General features: G+C 43.8%; 2 protein-coding genes across 2 annotated transcripts in view; one reads left to right on the forward strand and one right to left on the reverse strand.

Moving 5' to 3' along the window:
* MORN5 (MORN repeat containing 5) overlaps positions 1-678 on the reverse strand; it is a 79096-nt gene extending 78418 nt beyond the window's left edge. Inside the window, exon 1 of the mRNA XM_069241537.1 lies at positions 515-678. Within this exon, the coding sequence (XP_069097638.1) occupies positions 515-561 (47 nt within the window). The 5' untranslated portion in view covers positions 562-678. The remainder of the gene's footprint in view (positions 1-514) is intronic.
* A 497-nt stretch (positions 679-1175) lies between these two features.
* NDUFA8 (NADH:ubiquinone oxidoreductase subunit A8) overlaps positions 1176-14042 on the forward strand; it is a 38003-nt gene continuing 25136 nt past the window's right edge. The window contains exon 1 of the mRNA XM_069241538.1: positions 1176-1372. Within this exon, the coding sequence (XP_069097639.1) occupies positions 1322-1372 (51 nt within the window). The 5' untranslated portion in view covers positions 1176-1321. The remainder of the gene's footprint in view (positions 1373-14042) is intronic.

Raw genomic sequence — 14042 nt, forward strand, 5'->3', positions numbered from 1 at the left:
CTTATCTTTGCTCTGTATTCATTGACATCTGTCATAGTAGGAGTGCTCATGGCTTGAGTCTGTCATTGTAGCGTCTGGCTCGCCTATGTCTCAGTGTCATTTTAAGGTTTTTAGGGGTCCCTGGGCAAAACATTTTTTGGGGTCCAGTGCAGAGTTGTTGTTTTTTTATTTGATTGCCCATTTCCTGCTAATTCAAGCCAGCATGATGCCAAACAATACTGAATTATATGCTAAACTTTAACTGGGTCACAGAAAACAGTTGAACTATGCCTTGCTTGGACCCTAAAAACCCTTAGGATGATACTGGGTAGAGAGACAGAGTCAGGAGAGGTGTTCAGAGGTATAATAGAGAGAAACCAGGGGGCTCCTTGGAAGCTGGGGCCCCTGGGCAATTGCTCACTTTGTCCATGCCTTAAAGCGTCTCAACTACACCTGAAGTATATGAGCATGTCATCATATTATGAATCTCTTGCCCTCCTCGTGTGTCTTAGCAGATCCATTCTTGCATCTATACCTTTCATGGAAATAATCTCCCACGTAGGTGCTCCCGGTGTGCTCCATGTCGCTTCGGGCTCATTATTTAACTGGCTCTGGCCAACTAAACGACGCTCAGTGAAACCATGGGAACGGGCTTTAGCCAATCAACTCCAAGGCCCAATCAGAAGTTTTACCTTCCACTAATGAATCACTAAAGGGTGGGGTCTCTCGATGAAAGGGTTTGTATGACTGCTTTCGTCTGACTCGGTAGTAAATGAGGGCCAACTCCGCTTTCTCAGTCTCTGGGAAGTGGAAGACATTGGGGTCACCCGATTCTAATGTAGAGCCCTAGAACTAACGCCTGGATACGCGTTTGGCACTGCATTACTAGTGAATGCTAGGTGTTTACATGTTGTAGTTAATTCATAGAGAAAGACAATAACTCGAAAAAATAATATAATCCCAAAACGTTTTTAAAAAATTGACAGTCGATCCAGAGATATATATTTAAATCATATAGTTTGGCATCAAATCTAAAAATAGTATTCTGTTTTGAGAAAAGTCATCCAGTTCAAAATGGCCGCGAAGTTAGGTAGGGCTGATTCGGCGTCACTGTTTGTCCTTTTATTCTTTTCATAGCCATGGCTACTTTTATAGTCCTTCTTCTTTTTTAGTCGTGTCAGTGACTTCGATGTAGAAAGAAGGTTGTACGCATGCGCATTCCCGTTTTGACCTCTGCGGCCTGCTCTGCAGAAGGGGACTTGAAGGAGAGACGGGTGATTTTGGAGCTTCGTAGACCTTTCTGAAAGCGAACGGGCGGCGGGGTTCGCATATTCCCGCCGCCATGCCTGGGACCATAGAAGTGCCCACTTTGGAAGAGTTACGTGTGAATGAGGTAAGTGCCGTATGGTGCTCTATGAATGACTTGTGGTGTTATCCATACTAATCATATTGCCACCTAATGCAAAAGACTATGGTATAGCTACTAAGTTTTCTGTACGCATACGTGTGTCTTCATTTTCTGTTGTGTGTTCAGATTGTCCTTGTATAACCCATATGTAAAAGTGAGTGAGAAAGCAGGAGTGTTGTGCACTGCCGAGGTCGCCACTTGTTTTATTTGTATGCATTTGGGGAAACACAGCAAAATGAAAAGTATCGGAATGCAACAGACTGGTTTTACTGTTCACACCAGGCATGGACATCTGTGCAAATAAAGATGCATTCCAAAAAAAGATAAACTACATCCGGTTGCAGCCTACTTTCCTGTGTGTGCCTTATTGACACCTGTGTTTTTACGTCTCGCCTACCAGACGTCTTTTAGGTGTGTGGTTGTGAAATACCCGTTGTGGGCTACACCAATAAATTAAAGTCGGTTTGGAGTCCTTCTGTTGCTTTTATCGGATGTTTTTGTGTCATTCATTATTATTATTATTATTTTTTTGCTTCTTATTTGATGGATTTCCCTTTTTGTATGTTTATGCTGCCCCTGAAGTATAGCCTCTTTACCTGAGTTACTTTTGATTGGACACTGCATGAGAGTGCAAGTGCTTTCTAGCTTTAAACGATCACCGCCCCCAATCTGCCATCTTTTATAGCTCTTGTTTGTGCCCAAAGAATGATGCACCTGCAATCGGTGACTGCCTCATTGCATTTCTTTCTTATATTTCCCCAGCAGCAAAAGTATCTTGTTTTTCGCTTGTGCTGGACAGCGTCGCCTGCAACTATTTCATGAGGCGGAGTTCTATTCTCATGCGAATAGATCCCAAACTCGCAGAGTTGGCACCACGGATGCTGGTACCTTGGGCAATAGCCAGTTGCTTGGCGACCATTTCGTCACAGACCTGAGCAAATACATAGCCACTTTTTCAAAGTTCAATCTGTTTAAATGTGGTTTTCAATGGCTCCTTTTTTTGGAAGGGCCAAGGGCCAGGCCGAGGATACAACCAGGCCTCTCGGAGGGGATACCGATCCAGCTGCTTTTTCCAATGACTCAGTCAAACCTATTGCCTTTAACAATGCCTGGTCTCGATGAACAACTGAAGCCTCCTGTATTGCACATAAGCTGGCAATAATAAAGCACACTTTCGTAAAATTACAAATACTTACAAAAGTGCAGTTGGCAAACAATACACAAGCATTAGCATATTTGCAAATCTTCACCTCCAAGTGTATGTCTGAGGGGGTCATAACAACAAAACCATTGCCAATCTTTCTAATTTATTAGAGTCCTTGTAACAGAATCTTTCTACATCTTTTGACATAGTTTAATTGTAATCTACCCTTAGAGGCCTTTTGGTTTAACAAACACTTTTCACATTAAATTGATCAGACTTACTGGATTTTTATCAATTTTCATAATAAACATGGGAGACCAATGACACCTGACAAATCTTTACCCAAGAAACCAATTAACCTATACCCTTTATCATTGAAGTTTCACCATAGCATACTCCGGTCTACCGAATTCTGTCAAATCTTTCCCACAAGGTAGTCCTCAGGAATACAGTCTGAAAATTATAAATATAAGCAACATTTCAGTTGGCAAAATACTCCTGAGAGGGGATTTTCGTAGTGAAAATCTACCTGTAGGGTTTGCCACTGGCTTGTCACCATAACCAGCTCAAGCACACTATATTGCACACTGTATGCTTTCCCACAAGGCAACTATTGATAGAAAGTCATGCATTTACAAATATATTCTCGCATACAGTTGACAAAACGAGATATAGCCTTTCCTAAAATGCCAATGCCTGGCCTGCAATGTTAATTTGTGGGATTCTATATCACAAAATAACTGCCTTCCGACTTTAACACTGTATAATGATAATCTATCCTTAAAGACATGTGACTTTTCTGGTGAGTTGATTATGACCCTGCTCGCTCCATGAGCTTCTAAGAGTATTTGTAATCTTATACTCCCAGACTTTAGAATGTTACAGTTTAATAGAACACTTACACAGCCCTATTTATCCGAGTGGCTATTTCAGCCTATGCCTTCTGCAGGGAAAAATCACCTAATTTTCTTGGCAGTTTTTGAGCAGCTGCTATACTTTATTATCAAGGCCTCAGGACAGTGTAGTGCATCCGCATCCGAGAAGACATATGAAGAATGAGCCCTACCTTGACATATTTTTGAAAAACCCAGCAAGGCCAATCACTCTTATTAAAGATGTCAGTACAAAGAATAGCTTCACACCGTGTCCTATATTCAACCACATCTGATACTTCATGTTGTTCCCTCAATAGGTGCCTTACTTTGCATTCAATATAAATATATCTTGCCTTTTTTTTTTCTTTTTTACCTAAGCTCCAGCGAGGAGACAGTTATCCATCCAGCAAGCTCAAGTTCTACCTCTACCCTAATATGATGTGCAACATAATTTGAGTCTCCTTGTGCTAGGGAGATCTTTTTGCCCTTACATATTTTTGTAAAACTGAATAAAGAGAGCTTAGCAGATTTTTTTTTTTTCTACTGTTTTTAGCAAACTTCTTTGTCATGCAACTTCCACTGTTAAGAGGTGAGGCCCATGTAGTGAATCACAGGGGATAGTCGCTATGGGCATTGGTGCAGAAAACTGGCATAGACCCTTCATTTGATTTCCTGCAGGCTTCAGATTTAAATTCTGTTAAATAAGTCTTCGCTCAAAACCAGAACCTATGTCTGTAGCAAACTTTTTTACAGAGGTTTCCTAGATTTCTGTCTCTTGGAAGTCCTGTTGTGAATGACTGCACCGTCTCCAGTTTCCTTTTTGACTTGCTTGTTCTCTGTTTGTACTTTTTAACTAAAATCCTTAATGTATAAACAGCAAAATGCATAAGCTCTGTATTATTTCCCAGTAAAGCAACATTTCCGGAATATGTCAATTGGTACTGTCTTTGAAGTCAGATACTTCATAGATCTGGTTAGGAATAGTCTGGGTAAATCTATTGGTAAATAGTGCATTAATAACCACCTTAGGCCAGTAACTTTTGATATTTTTTTTTTTTTTTAAAAGTAGAATTTGAACTCTTGTCACAGAACGGCTTGGATGTTCTCTCCCAAGTATCTTTTGTGGCATTTATTGTCAATACTACCACCTTATTTGTCTTCAGCATATTGAAGCAGTAACACTGTCAAAAGGGCTGCCAGGATTTGAAGATCATGTTAACTAAAGGTGGACATTTGGAAAATTATTGGCAGTGGGAGGTTTCTTAAGGATTTTAGAGGACGTGTAGTTGTCAGTACTAAGTATGATTTAAAGCCTATTTTATAAGGCAGAAACGTGGCAAAAGTTATTTCACGCCCCACCCCAGCACTCCCAAGAAAAATAAATCATGGAACGTGGTGGGAATAGTATACATTTAGGGATATTAGTAACTGTTGGAGGGTGTTTAAAACGACTTTAAAGGTTGTTTTAGAGGAATCTCTCCAAAGAAAAATGATTTGACAATTTACAGTCAACTGGTGCATTTTGAGCACATTAGATTTGTTCATAGATTTTCAAAGCACTTTACTTGTGAACTAAAGGGTCCTCTTCTTCATGCCGAAGTTAAGGAAAAGTCAAGGGTAACAAAAGATTTGACATACCTTAGTGTGAAAACTCCGAACCCCTAATCACTTGATTTTCTATGCAAACAAATATGTTTATATATGTCATAGATATGGTGATGGCAGCTACATGGCTAGGTCAGAATTTTCATTGCAAATGTATTTTTTGTTTTCTTAATAACTTTGGCACCGTTTGAAGCTACACAAAACTTTAAAAAAGAACCATAATACATTCACTTTGAATTCTTTATGGCAAGTTTCATGCAGATATGTCAAGAACGTGATCGAAAATAGGGCGTTTCTAAAACGGACAAGTCACATTTTGACTCCCATAGGATTGTTTGCTCCTTAATACCGAAAAAAACCTGCTAAACGGAATTGCACTTAATTTAGCAGGTGAATGGATCCTTGCTCTAGGGAGTACCTGTGCTTGATTTTGTGTGAACCATACAGGAGGAGGTGTCAAGAAATTAGTTTAAAAAAAGAGTTTCATATGGCCTTGAAAAATTTAAACTTTAAGGATAGCTGGAACATTAATGTGCAGATCTTCTGTGAATCCTCCAACTAAATAATGTAAGGCACAGCATTGGATGAGGGAGCTTTTTCTCTCGTCATGCATTACAGATTCACAAGACACTCATTGGCTAGCCATTACAGAAAAATTTCTGTTGTGGTCTCCGTTACCCAACACGGTGCAACAAGCACCATGTTTGGGGGATAAAGTAAAAGAACATAAGGGGTTGGAGGAGCCCACCTTTATCACAAGGCACATGTGGGAGGGGACCCTATGGGGACATTATTGGCAATAAAATAAATATAAAAAAGATTTTTATTGCAGGATTCACAAATACTGTAAAACATAAATGGGAAGAGTATTTACTGCACTACTGCTGCACGTGGCCAGCAGCCACAAGTGGGCGTAGCCAAATGTGTCAGGTTGGAAGAAGATCTGGCTGCGTGTCAATCCCTGCTGCTCACGACCAAAAAAGCTTGAAATTCTTAGAAACTTGCATGTTATGTTTAGGGCCCCAATCCATAACTCGCACAACGGCCTCGCAAACCATAAATCGTCTACCAAATGCAATGCTCATAACCTCACCATTAATGAAACTGATGTAAATATTGTATATCAACTAACAGATGAGATTGGGTTCATAACCATAACTTGCAAATTTTAGTCCTTTTTTCAGTTTTAATTTGAAACAATCACAGTGCGGTTAGCCAAAGGGACACCTGGCCAGCAGCCATGCCTAGCACCCAACCCTCTGCTGGCAGTCATCCTCACTATTCAGGGTGGGAGTGCGCTACAACTCTTGGGGTTCAGCCAGACCTGGTGCCCAATCCTCCACAAGAGAACAGCGGCTGCTGTACACAGACTATGACCATGTGCAGCAGGGTTGGCCCTAGGGAACCAGGTCTTGGGTCCAACTTGATAGATTTATATCCGTTGTACAAGTTTTCTGCACGTAATGTATAACTTAGAAAGACCATCAACCCAGCAGCTGTCTTACTGAGATTGGAATCTGTGACCTGCAGGTTGCACACTACCTTCTACAGATGGTTCAGCTATTGGAGCCTACAACTTTTTGTATGCAACCATATCTCAGCATAAGAAGTCAAAAATTAGCATTTAGCGCACTTTATTTTAATGGAAAGGTCAACTTGGTCTAGCATTTCAGAGTGCGGTGTATAGGCCAGATGGAGAGTTATTCATTGCTGTCTGATATCACCAGTGTTGTGGTGTGTGTTTTTTTTTTTTTTTTTTTTTTTTTTTTCCCCAAGACCATTTTATTTATTTAAATTTGTTCTTGCTGCCAAGTATTCCAACGTCATGTGAGTTTTTGTTCAGCTCCAGCGTGTTAGTCAAGAGTGTTTAACTTGTTGGGCTTTATAGTTTCTCCTTTACTTTTATAGGTAGCCTATTAAAAGTTTCCGCATGCACAGTGGTGTTAGCTAAAATGCAGGACTACTTAAATGTGTTGCTTTTGACAGATGTGATTTGACAACCTTTTTTTTTTTTTTTTTTTTTAAAGCTAATGTACATAGAAACGTGTGATTGTAAAATATACACTTTATTCTTTGAGCTGGCTGAAGCAGTCATTGACACACCTACATGCATGTCGCTTATTTAGCTCCTTTACGGACTGCTGCATGCTTCAGATGATTGAGTGGAATCTTTCAAAAACTAAGCCCAAAATAATTAAATCTTAACGATGGGCACAATGACTCCTAACTTCGAATTTACCTGACCAACTTCCCTCGGGAGAAGGTTGTTGGGTGGAGGTGGCATTGATCCTTTCCAAGCTGTCAAATGCATCAGATGCCGTTTGTTAAATTATAACTGCCAGCACTAATGCACAGGTTGTGAAAACTCGGTTTTGTTTGAACTAAATATACAGAGTTCATGTTGGTCTATGTCTATCTGGAAAAAAAAACCAACATAACAACGCCTGGCTACCTGATTTTAAAGACGTTCTCCCTGCACTATGAACACTACATTCCAAGTCTGGATAAACATCACTCGTCCTCCGCAAGGAAATGCTGTCAGCAATGTCTGAATTCCAGCAATAACAACTATGGGTGGGTAAGGAATGTAATCTGCAGAATAAGTTATGTAATCTTGGTGCAGGTCACGGAATTGTGACACAATCACTGTTTATGGTGGCTTGTTCATTTGATGACAGATCTCAAACTTTTGACTATAAAGGAAGGCATAAAACAGCATGTTTGCTAATTCAGTTTTATCTAAGGAAGGTGCTGCTTCAAGCTAGCCCTCCTTTGGGCTAACTGGCTGGTCAGGAGATCGTGCTAAACATGGCAGTTGTTTTAAGTGGAGATGTGTATTTTTAACATCTACATATCATGAGGTTTCTATTGCCTGAAGCAAGATCTCCCGCTCACTCTGATTTGCTCTCTGGCAGATCACACTGAACAAAGTGTTTTTCAGATTTGTAATATTTTTCCCCCAAACCATGGTGGTTTCCTTTAGTTTTCCTCATGCAGAATCCTTTCCCTCTCAAGGCTTGACCCATCTCTGTGTTCCCAAGGTCTTCCAAGTTTGGCGTTATCAAACATAGGTGGACTTTCAATGCGTTTGAGCAGGAATCCACACTCTAAACCTCAAGGAGTATGTTTGATGGGGAGAGATAAGACTGTAGATATCTGTAGTATCTAGGAGCGGGGTTGGTCAGCACCTCGGGCAACCTAACCACTCCATATATTTCTGAAAACTAGATGCACCGGGAATCCATTGTGAAGTGGCTTATAGGAATACCAACATGTATAAAGTTTCTTCCCTTTTTTGTGGAGTGTCGACATTAAACCCAATCTTATGACTCCCACAGTGGAACTCATTGAGAGCTTTGCATTGATGCCATACGTGGATGACACAGAAGTAGTAGTGCCATTTGTCCAGGATATACAAATAATTGGAGAGAACATTGAGGAATACGTAACATTGGTCGCAGACTGAAGGGGGTCCCGTTCACTTGAGCTGGATGGGTCCAAGAAGGATACTTCTGTTTGGAGGGGTATATTTGATCTGGTACCCTGAGTGGTGGCAATCCAAACTGGGGACCGTCCTACACCAAAAGATGTAGTAAGGACCTTTGGTGTGATAATGGACGAGTCACTTGCTTTCATTCAACATATAAATGCTATCTGGTCTTAATGCTCTGTAAAGTAATGGTCGGTGGGATAATATTGTCACATATCAGTTATTGTAATGCTTTATACCGTGGGCACTCAAAGGGAGCTAGCTAACGGTTGCACAAATCCAGAATGCAATCAGAAAGGTTTTGATAGGACGTCTGCCAATGCAGCTCAACAACACAACATCTCTGAAGGTTTTCATTCACTGCCAGTTGACCAATGGATCGATTATTAGAACAACTATGTATGTGCCAAGGGCCTACAATAAAATATGGCAAACGTTTCTGCAATACCGATTGAAGCACTGTATTTCAAATTGTGTGTTCGGTTCTAAATTTGCAGTACTAAGTATTGAGGGCTTCTAGAACTAAACATGCAAGAATAGGAGTTAGTGTCTGTTAGACCTGACAGCCTTAGGGTAGTCACCCCTAACTTTTTGCCTGCCTCCCTCCACTTTGTGGACACTGTTTTTGCTGGTTTTTAGACTCTGCGCACTTTACCACTGCTAACCAGTGCTAAAGTGCATATGATCTCTCCCTTAAAACATGGTAACCTTGAATCATACCTGATTGGACTATTAATTTACTTATAAGTCCCTAGAAAGGTGCACTTTATGTGCATAGGGCTGGTAAATTGAATGCTACTAGTGGGCCAGCAGCACTGGTTGTGCGACCCACTTAAGTAGCCCCTTTTCCTTGTCTCAGGCCTGCCATTGCAAGGCCTGTGTGTGCAGTTTCACTGCCACCTCGACTTGGCATTTAAAAGTACTTGCCAAGCCTAGAACTCCCCTTTTTCTACATATAAGTCACCCTTAATGTGTGCCCTAGGTAACCCCTAGAGCAGGGTGCTGTGGGTAAAAGGCAGGACATGTACCTGTGTAGTTATATGTCCTGGTAGTGTGAAACTCCTAAATTCGTTTTTACACTACTGTGAGGCCTGCTCCCTTCATAGGCTAACATTGGGGCTGCCCTCATACACTGTTGAAGTGGCAGCTGCTGATCTGAAAGGAGCAGGAAGGTCATATTTAGTATGGCCAGAATGGTAATACAAAATCCTGCTGACTGGTGAAGTCGGATTTAATATTACTATGCTAGAAATGCCACTTTTAGAAAGTGAGCATTTCTTTGCACTTAAATCCTTCTGTGCCTTACAATCCACGTCTGGCTGGGCTTGGTTGACAGCTCCTTGTGCATTCACTCAGACACACCCCAAACACAGGGTACTCAGCCTCACTTGCATACATCTGCATTTTGAATGGGTCTTCCTGGGCTGGGAGGGTGGAGGGCCTGCTCTCACACAAAGTTCTGCCACACCCCCTACTTGGACCCTGGCAGACAGGATTGAACTGAAAGGGGACCTGGTGCACTTCTTAGCCACTCTTTGAAGTCTCCCCCACTTCAAAGGCACATTTGGGTATAAAACAGGGCCTCTGCCCTACCTCATCAGACACTTGCTGGAGAAGAAACCTGAACCAGAAACTCCATGCTGCCAAGAAGAACTGCCTGGCTGCTCAAAGGACTCACCTGTCTGCTTTCTACAAAGGACTGCTGCCTTGCTGTTGGCCTGCTGCCTTGCTGAACTCTTGTCTGGCTGTGAAAGTGCTCTCCAAGGGCTTGGATAGAGCTTGCCTCCTGTTCCCTGAAGTCTCAGGACCAAAAAGACTTCCCTCTTTCGCCTGGACGCTCCGTGCGCTGAAAATTTCGACGCACAGCTTGTTCCGCGGCGAGAAAAACGCCGCACACCGACGCTGAACGACGCAACGCTCTTGGGACGACCGAAAATCCGACGCACGGCTTCGCAAGGACAACGCCGCCCGACCTCTAGAGGAGAAATCGACGCGACGCCTGCCGTGAGATCGTAATTTCGACGCGCAGCCGGAAAATAAGCAGGAAAATCCACGCACAGACCCGGGACATCTGGTAATCCCCGCGATCAACGAAAAGAGACTGTCCGCGCGCCGGAAAACGACGCACGACTTCCCCGCTTGGAAAATAACGACGCAAGTCCGTGTGTGCTGAGGAGAAATCGACGCACACACCCTTTTTCCACGCACCTCTTCTTTTGTGGCCCTCTGAGGAGATTTTTCCACGCTAAACCAGGTACTTGTGCTTGAAAGAGACTTTGTTTATATTCTAAAGACTTTAGACACTTTATATCACTTTTCAGTGATATCTCTACAATTTCCCATTGCAACTTTATTCTTTTTGACCTACAATTATCCTGATAAATATTATATATTTTTCTAAACACTGTGTGGTGTATTTTTGTGGTGCTATATGGTGGTATTGTATGATTTATTGCACAAATACTTTACACATTGCCTTCTAAGTTAAGCCTGACTGCTCGTGCCAAGCTACCAGAGGGTGGGCACAGGATAATCTTGGATTGTGTGTGACTTACCCTGACTAGAGTGAGGGCTTTTGCTTGGACAGGGGGTAACCTGCCTGCCAACCAAAAACCCCATTTCTAACATTGGTGATCAGCAGTGAGGATAGGACTTGTATTTGTGCAGTGACATACAGTAGCTAAGTATTTCACTACCTACCCACAGTTGAAGGTCAACTTGGTTTTTATCTCTTTTTGCAAATCCGTTTTTTTTCCTGACAATTTTCAAAAACTAAATCCTCACTCAACATGTCTCTGACTGGGTCTCAGACAGGGGACTTTGACCTAGTCCAGTTGGATACATATACGGTCAAACAACTAAGAGGATTCTGCAGGGCATTGAGGGTACCCACCCAAGGGGCCTCCAGAAAGGAGGACTTTCAAGTGGCGCTGAGGGCCTGGGCAGAAGCCCATTTAGAGGATGATGAGGAAGAGGAGCCAGAAAATGGCCCCTCAGAGGAATTTTCACTATCTGTGGATGGTGTTACCACTGCAATTGTGCACCCTTCCAGACCAGGGAGCAGTGTCTCTGTGCAAAGCCTGACCGCAGAGGAAAGGACAGAAGAAAGGGAGTTCCAATTGCAAATGGCAAAACTGAAAATTGAGGCTCAACAGGAGGAGAGAAGGGTAGAAAGAGAAGCCAAACAAGCTGAGGCTGAAAGAGCAGCCAAACAGATTGAAGCTGAAAGAACAGCCAAACAGATTCAAGCAGAAGCTGAAAGGGCAGCCAAACAAGCGGAAGCTGAAAGAGCAGCCAAACAGGTGGAAGCTGAAAGAGCTTTGGCTGAAAAGAAACTATTGTTGGCTCATGAACTGAGTCTCAAGGAGCTGGAGATCAAGGCAAGACAGTCTGAATCCAGCAATAATGGTGGCAGCATACTGACAGGACCTGCTGGAGAAAAGAAGGTTCGTATACCCAAAAATGTGGTGCCCAGTGTTGTGGTGGGAGATGACATAGATAAATGGTTAGCTGCTTATGAAGTTGCACTAAGGGCTCATGAGGTTCCTGAAGGGCAATGGGGGTAGCTATGTGGGGTTATGTACCGCCATTGGGGAGGGATACACTCCTCACATTGGATCAACCTGATCAAAACACATACCCACTTCAGAAAGCCATTTTACTTGCCAAGTTTGGGCTGACCCCTGAGGGATACCGTCAGAGGTTCAGGGACAGCACCAAACAAACCACACAAACATGGGTAGATTTCTTTGACTTCTCCAGTAAGGCACTGAATGGATGGGTGCGGGGCAACAAAGTAGCTGATTATAAAGGTTTATATGGCTTGATTCTAAGAGAGCATATGCTTAATGCTACTTATACAGAGTTGCGCCAGCACTTAGTGGATAGCAAGCTGACTGATCCCAAGCTGCTGAGGAGGCGGACCTCTGGGTTAGCACCAGAGTGTCCAAGAAGGTACCTGGGGGGGACTCCCACAAAGGTGGTCAGGGTTCCCAACAGAAGAAAGAGGGGGGAGATAAACTTGCAGATAAGGAACTCTCCAAAGGCCCCCAAAAGAATCCCCAGGGAGGGGGTGGCAACCCTTCCTTTTCCAAATTTGGTAAAAAGCCAGGGACATATGACAGGTCAGGGAAACCTAACCCCAAATGCATGGAGTGTTACCAGTATGGTCACTATAAAGGCGATCCCCAGTGCCCCAAGAGGGCACCGTCCACTACCGGACAGGCACCTGGGTTGACTAGTGTAGCGCTCGGTGGGGAGATGGACCCAGATAGCTTTGGGGAACAGGTAGAGATTTCCCTAGTGTCCCTGGGAGAAGGAGAAATGGTGCCCAAGGTCCACATGCCCAAAAATACTTCCAAGTACCGGCAGTGGGTCACCATTGATGGGCAGAAGGTGGAGGCTCTGCGTGACACAGGAGCCAGTATGACTACTATCAAGAGTCAGCTGGTGTCAACAGAGCAGATAGTACCTAATACATTCCACCAGGTCATAGTCGCTGACAATCGTGAGAGTCACCTACCGGTGGCTCTGGTTCCCTTTGAGTGGGGGGGGGTCTCTGGTTCTCTGAAAGTAGCTATGAGTCCTGCCATGCCTGTAGATTGTCTGTTAGGCAATGATCTTGAGCATACTGCTTGGAAAGAAGTGGAGCTCAAGTCTCACCTGGAGATGTTAGGGTTACCTGAGTGGGTCTGCATGACCACACGGTCCATGGCTGACCGAGAGGGAAGTCAAGGGCGTCTGGAGCCTGGAACGATGGCCTAGAGAGCTGCCAAGAGGAGGGACCAGGGGCACGGGAAACCGGCCCCAGAAGTTCCCGCAGTGGCTGACGGGGCTCCTGAGGAGGAGGCTCCCGAGCCAACTGGGGGAAGACATTGCCACCCTAGGTGACTTACCTGAGCTTGTTGGCTGGCAAGTTGAGGGTGGACCCACCAGGGAGGAATTCTGCAAGGCGCAGAAAGAATGTCCCACTCTAGAAGGTCTAAGGAAACAAGCCTCTAACCAGGCGGCAGGTGACACCTCTGGCGATCACCACCTATATTGGGAGAATGATCTCCTCTACAGTGAGTGTAAGGTTCCGGCCTTTGGGGCAGCACGTACGCTGGTGGTCCCCCAATGTTACCGAACCTTCCTACTGGGTCTGGCTCACGACATTCCCCTGGCAGGACATTTGGGGCAAGGCAAGACCTTTAACAGGCTTGTCACCCACTTTTATTGGCCCAAAATGAGGACACACTCAGATAAATTCTGCAGATCTTGTCCTACCTGCCAGGCCAGTGGTAAAGCAGGAAAAAGGGGTAAAAGCCCCCTGATTCCACTTCCTGTCGTTGGCACCCCCTTTGAAAGGGTGGGCATCGACATTGTTGGTCCCTTGGACCCCAAAACGGCCTTAGGCAACAGGTTCATCCTGGTTTTGGTGGACCATGCCACCCGTTACCCAGAGGCAATCCCTCTGAGGACCGTAACTGCACAGGTGGTGACCAGAACTCTGATGGGGATATTTACCCGTGTGGGATTCCCCAAGGAGATAGTGTCTGACAG

The sequence above is a fragment of the Pleurodeles waltl genome, chromosome 6 (assembly GCF_031143425.1).
Source record: "Pleurodeles waltl isolate 20211129_DDA chromosome 6, aPleWal1.hap1.20221129, whole genome shotgun sequence".
Lineage (NCBI taxonomy): Eukaryota > Metazoa > Chordata > Amphibia > Caudata > Salamandridae > Pleurodeles > Pleurodeles waltl.